The sequence below is a fragment of the Xyrauchen texanus genome, chromosome 7, assembly GCF_025860055.1.
Source record: "Xyrauchen texanus isolate HMW12.3.18 chromosome 7, RBS_HiC_50CHRs, whole genome shotgun sequence".
Lineage (NCBI taxonomy): Eukaryota > Metazoa > Chordata > Actinopteri > Cypriniformes > Catostomidae > Xyrauchen > Xyrauchen texanus.
The window spans coordinates 12,661,731-12,673,989 of NC_068282.1; the positions used below are offsets into that span (position 1 = coordinate 12,661,731).

Here is a 12,259-nt window from a genome sequence, read left to right on the forward strand (position 1 = left end):
TGTGACGTTACCTTGGTAAGTAAGAGAATAAATTATTTGTTGATACATTTTATGTTATTTGTATTTATTTTGCCCTAACTCTTTGTCATTTATGGCTTACACGTTTATGTCAGCAAGCACAAAGAAAAACATTTCAACAAAACTCGGCCAGGCTTGTGATATTCTCCACCAGGAGGTAAGTAATTTCAAACTTGAACTGCTAAAACCTCTGATTTGACTAGGACCTAATCCTAGGTTATGTTATAATTTAATTATCTTTGCATCAAGAAAACATGGGAAAAAAATGAAACAAGCTTCCAGGAGCACATCACAGCATTGAACTGATATAAAGAGATTAATCAAACTCTATTCAAGAGTGTAAATATGTAAAATGTCCAAAGTCATAGAGAGAAAGTGATGGAAATGTTTCAATTTCTCAACATGTGAGTATACAAAAATATTATGATTATATATATATAATCATAATATTTTTGTTCTGGCCATCAACATCATCAGAGCCATTAGAAGTGGAGGTCAAAGGTGACATTTGACTTCAAAACAATAAAATAAACAATGTCATAATAGGTACATATTTTTCTATTAATTCTTCTTATTTTGTATTGCATCAAGGTTTTTATGATACTAAATAATCGTTAATTTATGTTTGCAGTGGCAATGGAGCAGGGTTGGGAGGGTTATTTTTGAAACATATTCCACTACAGATTACAGAATACATGCTGTAAAATGTAATTTCACGTATTCACGTTACACGTCAGTAACGTATTCTAAATACTTTGAATTACTTCTTCAGCACTGGTAGATTTTTTCACTTCTTTTGACTATAAAAGTAAGTGAGACAAAATACACATGTTAAAAATACATTATCTGAAAAACCTAAATATCTTATGTAGTGTTGTTTCTAAAACAAGATAAATGAAATGTATCTTGTTTTTAAGGATATTTATATATTTTTACAGGAAAAAAAAAACAATTATTATCAAGAATATTTTTTTTGCCCTAATATCAAAGGTCTTAATAGAAAAAAGAAATTATGATCCAACGTGAATTTACTTGATAAAAAAATATGACCTTGCCTGGTAACGTGCATGTAAAATGGCTAGAAACAGCATTTTAGCTTAGCGTAAACACACAAGGTTTATTTCTATTTCTTCTGCTCCAAAATTACTTCAAACTTATTTCTCTGTTTGCTCATAAATGTAATGCATAATAAGTGTTTCACAGCTGTTCAAATGCACTTTGGATCACATCATTTATATGGATATATGTTTTCCATCTGAAAGGACTAAATACTAAATGAAACAAATGACAATAAAACGCAAAGTAATCTCTTCATTAATAAAAATAAATTTTGAATGTAATGTAATTACCAATTATTTAAATTGTAAATGTAGTGGAATACAGTTACTTATATTTGTATTTTAAATACTTAATCCCATTGCATGTATTCCGTTACTCTCCAATCCTGCTCTGGAGTGCAGCATTACTAGTTTGACCATCTTCATACAGATAACCCACGAACCACCCGCCACCAGGCACGCTTACTTGCTTCCGTCCGAGCTCAGGATGAGTGCGGCTCGCCTCGCGGCCAGCCTGCATTCTCCCTTGAGTCCCCGGAATTGGAAGATGACATCGCCGCTGCAATGGAGAGAGTCACAGCGGCGTCTGATGCTGATGACTCGTCTGGGCTGCCATCTTCGGGTCTGCTCGCCCAGTCTGAGGCTGACGCGCAGATGTCTGCTATGCTTTCCCGGGCCGCAGTGAGCGCAAGGCTGGACTGGAAACCTCCATCCCCCCTCATGGCTACTCGATCGGTTCCTTGGGTCTGGGCGCCGCTCATAGCCACCCCCCGGTTCCATTCTTCCCAGAAGTGCATGACGAGCTGACGTGGTCGTGGAGGTGACGTGGTTTTACTGCCCGGAACCGACCTCTCCGCTCGTCCGCTCTCACTACCCTGGATGGCGGGGTGGCCCACGGGTACACAGAATTCCCCCAGGTGGACAGAGCGGGTGCGATCCACTTGTGTCCCGAGAATGCTGCCACCTGGTGGGACCACCCAGTACTACCCTCCAGAGCATGTAGAATGACATCATCACTGACCTCGAAAGTCTACAGCACCACCGGACAGGCCACCTCCGCCCGGCATGACATGGCTCTCCTGCAAGTTCACCAAGCCAAGGCACTCAAAGATCTGCTCCTGCGTAGTTACGACCCCGACGTGCTGCAGGAACTGCGCTCTGCCACCGACCTCATCTCAGAGCCACGAAGGTCACAGGAGGATCACCTCTTGACAAGGCACGTTTTCTCAACGCCTCCGTCTCCCAGCTTGGTGTCTTTGGCGACATCGTCGGCGACTTCACCCAGCAGTTTTCGGCAGTGAAGAAGCAGACCGCTTCCTCAGTCTCTAACCCGCCCCCTGCTGGGTGCACGGAGCAAGGTAAGTGCTTTGAGTCTTTTCTCAGCACCCAAGTCTCGAGACGCTCTTCTGCTTCCTGACACGCTATTACCTGCTCCCCCCCGCCGCGAAGCGGGGTTTGGATGCGTGGCTTTCACTTCCCAATCCATCAAGCTGGCTGGCCAGGACCATTCGTCTCGGCTACGCGATTCAGTTTGCCCAGCTCCCGCCTCGTTTCAGCGGTGTTCGCTCCACTTCCGTGCGCGGCGAGAAAGCCAAAATGCTCACGCAGAAATAGATTCTTACCTGCGTTAGACAGCTAGATTGGTTCACTGAAGGACCCGTACTTCCACATCTCCATTTTACCTTGCCACCGACCCTTCTTACAGTTCGCGTTCTACGGCCAGGCGTATCAGTACAAGGTCCTCCCCTTCGGCCTGTCCCCTCGCGTCTTCACAAAGATCGCAGAGGCAGCTCTTGCCAAGCTAAGGGAAGTGGGCTTAGGCATACTCAAATACCTCAACAACTGGCTCATCCTGGCTCACTCTTGAGAGTTACTGTGCGCTCACAGGGACCAGGTGCTCAGGTACCTCAGCCGTCTAGGGCTTCAGGTCAACTGGGAAAAGAGCAAGCTCGTCCCGGTTTGGAGCATCTCTTTTCTCGGCATGGAGTTAGACTCAATCTCATTGACAGCGCGTCTCACCAACAAGCCCACTCAATCAGTGCTCAGGTGCCTCGCTCTCTTCGAGCCCAGCACAGCGGTTCCTCTAAAACAATTCCAGAGGCTCCTGGGGCATATGGCATCCTCAGCCGCGCTGCTCGGGTTGATTCATATGAAACCGCTTCAGCACTGGCTACAGACTCGAGTCCTGCGATGGGTGTGGCGCCATGGCACATACCATGTGACAATCACCCCTTCTTGCCATCAGGTTTTCAACCCTTGGACAGACCTCTGCTTTCTGCAGACCGGCGTCCCCTTGCAGCAGGTGTCCAGACATGTCATGGTGACTACAGACACCTCTTGACAGGGTTGGGGCACCGTGTGCAATGGGCACACTGCTGCTGGCCTCTGGACAGGACCCCGGCAGCGTTGGCACATCAACTGCCTAGAGTTGTTGGCTGTATCGCTTGCCCTATGAAGGTTTCTCCCACTAATCCGGGGCAAGCACCTCTTGATCCGTTCAGTCAGCACCATGACAGAAACATACATACATACACCAAGGAGTCATCCCTGGCAACCGCAACACGATGGTGGACACGCTGTTGTGACAGGTTTCACCTAGCAGAGAGTGGAGGCTCCACCCCCAGGTGGTCCAGCTGACCAATTCGACAAGGCACAGATAGATCTCTTTGCCTCCCAAGACAACTCCCACTGCCCGCTCTGGTACTCTCTGATAGGAGCTCCTCTTGGGACAGACGTGCTGGCACACAGCTGGCCCCGGGGGCTGCGCAATTACGCATTTCCCCAGTGAACCTCCTTGCATCGGTGCTGTGCAAGATCAGGGAGGACGAGGAACAGGTCATCCTGGTGGCCCCTTACTGGCCCACCCGGGCCTGGTTCTCGGACCTTACGCTCCTCGCAACAGCACCTCCCTGGAAAATTCCCCTGAAGAAGGACCTTCTTTCTCAGGGACAGGGCACCCTCTGGCACCCGCACCCAGACCTCTGGAACCTCCACGTCTGGCCCCTGGACGGGATGTGGAAGATCTAGTGGATCTACCACCTGTAGTCATAGACACGATCAACCAAGCCAGAGCTCCCTCCACCAGGCAACTTTACGCCTTAAAGTGGCACTTGTTCGCGAATTGGTGTTCTTCTCGAGCCGAAGATCTGCAGAGGTGCGCAGTTTGGTCAGTGCTTTCATTCCTGCAGGAGAGGCTGGAGGGGAGGCTGTACCCCTCCACCTTGAAGGTGTATGTAGCTGCTATCACGCCACTTGATTCAGTTGAGCTCAAGGCCCTCTCCCTGAAGATGGCCCTCCTGATCGCGTTAGCCTCCATCAAGAGGGTTGGGGACCTGCATGCGTTCTCTGTCAGCGACACCTGCCTGGAGTTCGGTCCGGCACATTCTCACGTTATCCTGAGGCCGCGACCGGGCTACGTGCCCAAGGTTCCTACGACCCCCTTCAGGGACCAGGTTGTGAGCCTGCAAGCAAGCTGCCCCGGGAGGAGGCAGACCCAGCCTTCTCGTTGCTGTGTCCTTAGCAGACATCTGCAGAGCAGCGGGCTGGGCAACACCCAATACCTTTGCCAGATTTTACAATCTCAGGTTTGAGTCGGCCTCGTCACGTGTTTTGTCAGGTCCGAGCCGGTAGAACTCGGTAACGCAGCAAAACCGACCGGGTGTTCTGCTTGCACACAGCGCCCTTCACCAAGTTGATCCAGTGCGCCTTCTATCCCAGGTTAGCCACTAAGCATTGCTCCCTGGATGTTCTCCTCCCTAGCCTTCTGGCCAGCGAATTCAGTGGAGCAATTCGCGGCCAGACCCACTACGAGTCACAGGTGCTCTGTACTGTGGTCGGGCTCCACGGGCTTAGTTCCCTTTTCAGGCATGATCCCTGTGATGTATTTCCCATGGTACGGTCCCCCTGTCTGTGGACCCGCGTTTCCCTTAGGCAGCCCTGCTGCCCAGGTTGTCGTGCTTGTAGAGTCCCCCCTCATTAGGCTGGACCTACCACCGCGTCATTTCCCACGTACGGCTTCACAACCCTCGTGGTATATTTTCCACATGTTACCTCCCACTAGACTGGGCAGGATGTGGCCTCCACAGGGTATTTTCCCCCTGAAAGAATAGGTCTGGGAAAGACCACCTTCCCTGACGCGTTTCATAGCTTTAAGATAGTCCCAGCCGATTCACATCCTATGTGAGAGACATAGTGAGAGAAAAGGCCACAGCTCCCGGGCTTGCTCCCATGCTAGTCATGTAGCGCCTGTTCCCCCCCTCAAGGGTGCGGGGAACCTAAGGTATATGTATGTGACATCTCTTTGGGGGCATTGGGGAGGGCTACGTGCAGCTTGCACCTGTCTCGACAGTTCACGTAACACGGTCAGTGCTTGGCGTTTTTAGATGGGACCCCTTGTGTCACTTCATTCGACACAACGTTGAGTGAGTGACAGAAGGGGAACGTCATGGTTACTGTTGTAACCTCCGTTCCCCGAGGGAAGGAACAAGACGTTGTGTCCCTCCTGCCACAGCACCAGACCTACCACTGTAAATGGCCGTACCTTATTTTCGGCTCCTCAGTGCAAAATCCTGACTGGCACTCACTGCCCCGCTTTCCTTTATACCCGTATGTCCGGGGTGGGGCATGCAAAATATGCCTGCCAACTTGATATTGGCCTTTTCTCAGGTTCAGAGGTACGTTTGGCATCCCAGGAAGACCCCTTGTGTCACTTCATTCGACACAACGTCTCGTTCCTTCCCTCAGGGAACGGAGGTTACAACAGTAACCATGACGTTTTGTGCTCCATTGATAAAATTGTTTAACAGCTTTTCATAAGTAATTTGTTTTTATTTATTTTCACTTCGTTTTTTACTTATTTATTATTTTTATCTATTATTACTATTATTATCTTATTGATGGTTATAATGTTAACTAGTTAATGTTAAATGGTTTAATGTTTATGATTTTATATATATAATATTACTACTAATTTACTTTTATCTTATTTTTTTACAAACCTGTGGATTAAATCAATTCTTATAACTATTGCATAATGAATTGTGTTAATTATTGCTTGTGTTGTTGTTAATAAAAACTATTAAAATGCTTTAATTAATAATACTTATATGTCTTTTATATGGTTATTTCACTTTCTTAGTGATACAGTAGATACTATACTATTCAATTCGCATATCCATTAAACGTTCTTCTGGTAATAAACAAAAAAGTATTTAAAAACGACACAAAAAAAAAATATTATGGTTGCATGTTGAGAACCCTAACATTATATAGAACCTTTCCACCTGGTTCAAAGAACCCTTAAGGGTTCTATATTGAAACTTTTAGGGGTTTCAAATATGAAGCGAGTGATATAATCCTTTTGAGGTTTATATGGATATTTTCTTCTAAGAGTGTAACATGCAGCAGGTAGAATAATCAGTGTTAAATAATCATGTATTGCAATTTCCCCACTAATCAAAGAATTTTGACTTGGTGTTCAAACATCTTCTTAAATGTTTATGCATATGTATGTACCATGTAGCCAGCGGGAGTTGTACTGGTCTGTCCTCATAGCCGTGTGCTTCCCCAACGTGCGGAAGATGGCCGAGTCCGTTCCCATAAAATCAATGTAGACTCCGGCATACAGCTGGCCATCTGCCAAAATGGAATCAGAGCAAGAGAGATAAGGAGAGATAAACTGATAAACTTGAGAAGGATTAATTAATCGGATTCCGAGACAAAAGAAAGAATGCGTCCACCTCAGTATCTAATTACATATGTTTGGAAAATAATTCAGTATGATGGCATTCCTTTGGACACTGCTGAAAAAAGTAGCTTAAACTAGTCTTAAATGGTTTGCTGGTCTTAGCTGGTCTCCCAGCCTGGTCAGGCTGGTTTGTTGGCTGGTTTTAGAGGAGTTTAGGATATTTGCCAGTTGGTTAGGCTAGGACACCAGTTGGCTACCCAGCTAAACCAGCTTGGCCAGGCTGGAAGACCAGCTAGACCAGCTGAAGACAGGTTTGGTCAGGCTGGGAGGCCAGCTTAGCTAAGCAAACCAGCAAACCATCTAAGGCTGGTTTAAGCCATTTTTGTTTTTAGCAGGGAAAGTGGTGATTGTGAGAAAATCTGAGTGGTACTTACTTATCAAGGCTGAGACGCTGTTTAGTTTGGGGTCGTAGGGACATTTCCCTTTCCCAGAATCTACTTTACCAGGCTCCAATCGGAAAATGTATTCCTGAAATGGGGAGCGCACAAAGGTTTTTCATTAATGAGTGTATAGCAGTACACATTAGATGAGCAGTATTGATTCTCGGCTTGCTTAAACTCTTTAAATTTCCAGTGGTTAAGACTGTGTGGAGGTAAGGCCAGGAAGTGAAATGCACACTGGGTTACTGGGTAAAATGGAGCAAAACTATTCTTTCCAATGTCAAGGTTGTAATTTAAATGAAATATCTTCAGGAGTTATATGTATTTTTTTTTTAACTAGCGTTTATTTGATTTGTTTCACTCCGTTGGCCTCTTACAATCTGTTTAAACCAACCAACATCAATATCTAGCCATCTGAAAGAAGTGAGCTTGTGTAAAATTTCCTAGGTAAATGCAAAAAAGAAATTAAGACTATAATACTTGTGCATTATATTATTGCTTAAGTTTCCATAGTTCTTTGTAGCTGCCAAAGTAAATGAAATATTTCTTACAATGAGGTTCTTAATATATAAATATTAAATAAATATATATATATTATATAAATATTTCTCAGCCATGACCAAACAGGAAGCTCTATTATTAATTAACAACATAAAAAACATTTGATTTTAAGCAAAAAACGATTGGTAACTGGGAACTTCTCTGATTGGTGGATCTCACTTAGGGGCCGCGGTTCCGGCAGGAGATCTGGACCCAGAGGGATTTTATGAGACACAACTGCAGATTGAACACTTTAATAATGAATTCATCAAGCGCACCACAGCACCGATTAAAAAACTTTGTAATTGAGTAGGCTGAGCGTGCACAGTCTTATATTCCTTCCTATTATTTAGGATAAAAATGTTTATAGTTAATGGGCATTTGTTGCGTGTGTAGAAGTGTTCAGGATGCATAACATCCCATATTGAAGGCTTTGTGTCTTGTATTAAAGCAAAAAAGGGTCTGACAACTTGACTCTTGAAGAGGACTCCCATTCTTTATTGAAGCGCACAAAATGTTCTAGAGTCCCATTTTCTGAAACTTTCAACCTCATTGTGTTGTGGTGTTACGGCACCTTAGCGCATCTCTTTGATTGAGTAAAGCCAAAGAGAATAAAGCCAATGTCTGTATTATTTCAAATATGTTTTTACTGCTTTTGTCTCCCCATTAACTTACTTAACATTATAGGTGTGTTCCATTCAGAAATTATAATCCCTAAACATAAAAACAAACATAAATTGGCGCCTGTGGTTAGTGACAACTATTAAATTCAGGTTAAGTTCTCTTCAAGCTAAAAAACCCACTTAATTCCATGCAGTTTCCATGCAAGCAACAGTTGGCCAGAAATTGTCAGACCTATAATAGTAGGCTACTGGATTTGTACCAAATATGTACCCGATCACAGCAGGTTGAAACATCTAACATGTTGCATGCATTGTTTTTGGAGCACATTCCTAAGCTACACTTTAAGCAGAGATGTACTGTAGAAGGACATCTAAAGAGTCTAAAACCTGCCTAAGTATATCAGCAATTCAGCAAATTCAAGTCTCAACAAAAGACTTGTTTTGGAAAATTTACAAAAGCTTTTTGGAGCCATTCTGTTTCTGAGCTTTACTTTGCATACCACAAATGTAATAGAAGACAAATTTTGTGCTGACTAATCACTTTCAAGTCCCGATGTAGTCTGTGGGTGTGGGAGTACTCTGCTACATTTCTGCGCCAAAGGCAGCTTTTGGACAAGTGTAGGCAAATGTGAGAAAGCAAAGCTCTGAAGCCAACGGTTCCTTTCCCGTTTCTCTCAATGCCATTAGGAACTTAGAAAACCAGCAGCTGAAAATCCAATTATTGTGAGAGAACAGAACATTTCCTCACACAAAGCTATTGAACCAGAGTCTTGTGACCCAAGTGCACCTCTTTTGCCATAAGAAAAAGACCAAAATAAGTTCAAAAGGCACTTCCAACTTATTGTTCACAATAAAGGCAAGACCTTGTTTCCCACCTTGGGTGCGTATGGCTCTGGTGAGGCACTAGGATCTGCAGCTCGATTGGTTCGGCCTCCCATGCGAGGCATCTGATCTTGGAGCAATCCCTATAAAACAAGGTTTATGCCTAAATAAAGACCACTTTCTGTTCACACATTAAAGACCCTTAAAGCATTGAGTTGCTAGAAAGATGGCCGTAGTTTGACATATCCTTAGAGGAAAAAGATGAAAAAAAGCTATGTGCTGCTTTTGCACAATTAAGTGTTTGGTTGTTTTATACACGCTCAACATGCTGGAAACCCTTGTTAACACATGCATACAAAATGCAAAGAAACAGACATGCACATCTCAAAACACCATTAAATGTGAATAAATATGCACAAACAAATTGATTAACACTGGACCCAAAAAGGGTTTGGACACTCGACTAAGGCCAACTTAAAAAAGTATGAATTTCATTGGATTTGATAACAACTGGCAACCCTAGAGCCATCTGCAAACAAATAATGCTAAAGTTTTTCTCAGAACTAACTTCACTTTTCTTAGCCATTCCTGCAAGTACTTTTGACCTACTGGTCTCAAGGTTATCACTTTAACAATGGAAATGTCCCATTAACATTTGACAAATAGAAAGTGTCCAAACAGAGTTGAAAATATTTTGAACAGTACATCTATTGTTTTAAAAGATTGATTGTGCTATCTTTCATAATTTTTTTTTATGCTACACAGTTTGAAATTATATATATTGCAATGACATTCATACATTTTAAAGTGTGGCTTAAGTGTCCAAATAATTTTGGGGCCAGCATATACAGATGATGGGTTTTATGGACAATGGTTGGTGATGGAATGTGGTTACAGGAAAAGGTGGTGAAATTAGGACTACATTTAACTCAAATACAAATTAAATACAATTACCCTCCTAAACACTAGCAAGAGTATTTCAGTAACACCGTCAATAGACAAACAGGTGGTAAAGATTATCCCGTTTGATAAAGGTTAGCGAAACATTTCACTTTAATGACATAATATCTTTTGAGTAAGGTAGCCAACAGATTGAACCCTTGACCTGTAAATGGTAGTAGGTCACCTGTGATTGATGGTTTACCTGTGGCCTTTGACCTCTGTCCACATAGGTACAGATGGGGTTGTACGCTCCCGTTCCACACACATACAGGTGAGTTCTGTTCCAAGGCTCGATTAGACGGATGAAATTACCACACTCACCCTGACAACATAGAACAGAATGATATCACTGATGCTGTCATGGAACACAAAATATTTACTAGGTTAAAGTATACTTTCCAACAAGTACTAACTCTTGTCCAAAAACACAGTGCTTTTGCAACAGTTAATTTCTGAATTGTAAACTGATCTTATTCTCAGAATAAATAAATAAAATGCATGTGACTGCAACTTCACTGCTGTAGCAAAATAAATACCAACTATTAATATTGTGGAAGATGAGGGTTTAATAGATTTAATGCCCATTGCAATGAATACTCAACCTATAGGGGCCTGTTCTTTTAATTTGTCAACCTCCCACTTAGACTCTGGGAAATATTTAATGTTTCTTGAATTGGTGCTATTTAATGTATTTCTATCTTTATAATGTGGAATACTTTGTTTGGAAAATGCTAATATAACATTATTGTTACATACTGTTTTGTTAAAAAAAAATAATTCTAAGAAGAACTTAAATGCATTTTGACAGGAAATTAAGTACACTCATGAGCCAAAATATTATGATCACCTGTTGGTCCTCAACATACCACCAAAGCAGAACCGACCTGCCAAGGCATGGACTCTACAAGACCCCTGACGTTTTCCTGTGGTATCTGGCACAAAGACATTAGCAGCAGATCCTTCAAGTCCGGTAAGTTACGAGGTGGAGCCACCATGGATCGGACTTATTGGTCGAGCACTTCCCACAGATACTCAATCGGATTGAGATCTGACAGGGAAACACCTTAAACTCTTCATTATGTTCCTAAAATCATTCCAGAATAATGCGTGCAGTGTGGCAGAGCACATTTTCCTGCTGAAAGAGGCCACTGCCATCAGGGAATACCACTGCCATGAAAGAGTGTACCTGGTCTGCAATGATGCTTAGGTAGGTGGCAAGTGTCAAATTGACGTCCACCTGAATGGCCGGATCCAGGGTTTCCTAGCAGAACATTGCCCACAGCATCACACTCCCTCAACCGGCTTGTTGTCTTCCCACAGTGCATCCTGGTGCCATCACTTCCCCAGGTAAATGGCACACATGTATAAGGCCGTCCATGTGATGTGAAAGAAAATGGCACTCATCAGACCAAGCAACCTTTTTTCAATGCTCCATGGTCCAGTTCCTATGCTTGTGTGCTCAGTGTATGCTCTTTCAATGGTGGAACGTGGTCATCATGTGCAATCTGACTGGTCTGCGGCTATGCAGCACCATACGCAGCGGGTGCGATGCATTGTGAGTCCTCCCCTAACCATTATTAAAATTTTCTGTGACTTTTCTTTGCCACATTAGACCTTCTGTTGGTTCGGACATCGACGAGTCTTGGGCGCCCAACACTCTGTCGCCGGTTTGTGGTTTGTCCGTCCTCGGACCTCTGTTGGTAGGTACTCACCACTGATAACAGGAGAAACCCACAAGCTTCGCTATTTCAGAGATCCTCTGACCTTGTTGTCTGGCCATAAAAAATTGGCCCTTATCAAGTCACTTCGGCCTTTATTCCTGCCCATTTCTACTGCATTCAACACGTTTACTACGATAACTGAATGTTCGGTTACCAACTAATCTACTCATACCTTGACAAGTGGCCTTGTTAATAGATGATCAACATTATTCGCTTCACCTGTGAGTGGTCATAATATTTTCATCTGTGTATATAGTCAAATTTAAGCACTTTCAAAATCTTAAAAATCATGCGATTAATTGCAATTTAACAAAAAAAAATAATTAAACGACTGACAGAAGCACTAATAGAGAGTGTTTCAACTAATTGTCTTCATTATCAAAAACCCTTCATCAATTAAGATTTCATC

General features: G+C 43.3%; 1 protein-coding gene across 1 annotated transcript in view; it reads right to left on the reverse strand.

Annotated features, from left to right (window-relative positions):
- The window catches only part of LOC127646632 (semaphorin-3F-like), a 71,141-nt gene that overhangs the window by 15,642 nt on the left and 43,240 nt on the right, over nt 1–12,259 (reverse strand). The window contains exons 5-8 of the mRNA XM_052130395.1: nt 10,332–10,451; nt 9,241–9,330; nt 7,197–7,290; nt 6,591–6,710 (exon numbers count right to left, since the gene is read on the reverse strand). Coding sequence (XP_051986355.1) covers nt 6,591–6,710; nt 7,197–7,290; nt 9,241–9,330; nt 10,332–10,451 — 424 coding nt within the window. The remainder of the gene's footprint in view (nt 1–6,590; nt 6,711–7,196; nt 7,291–9,240; nt 9,331–10,331; nt 10,452–12,259) is intronic.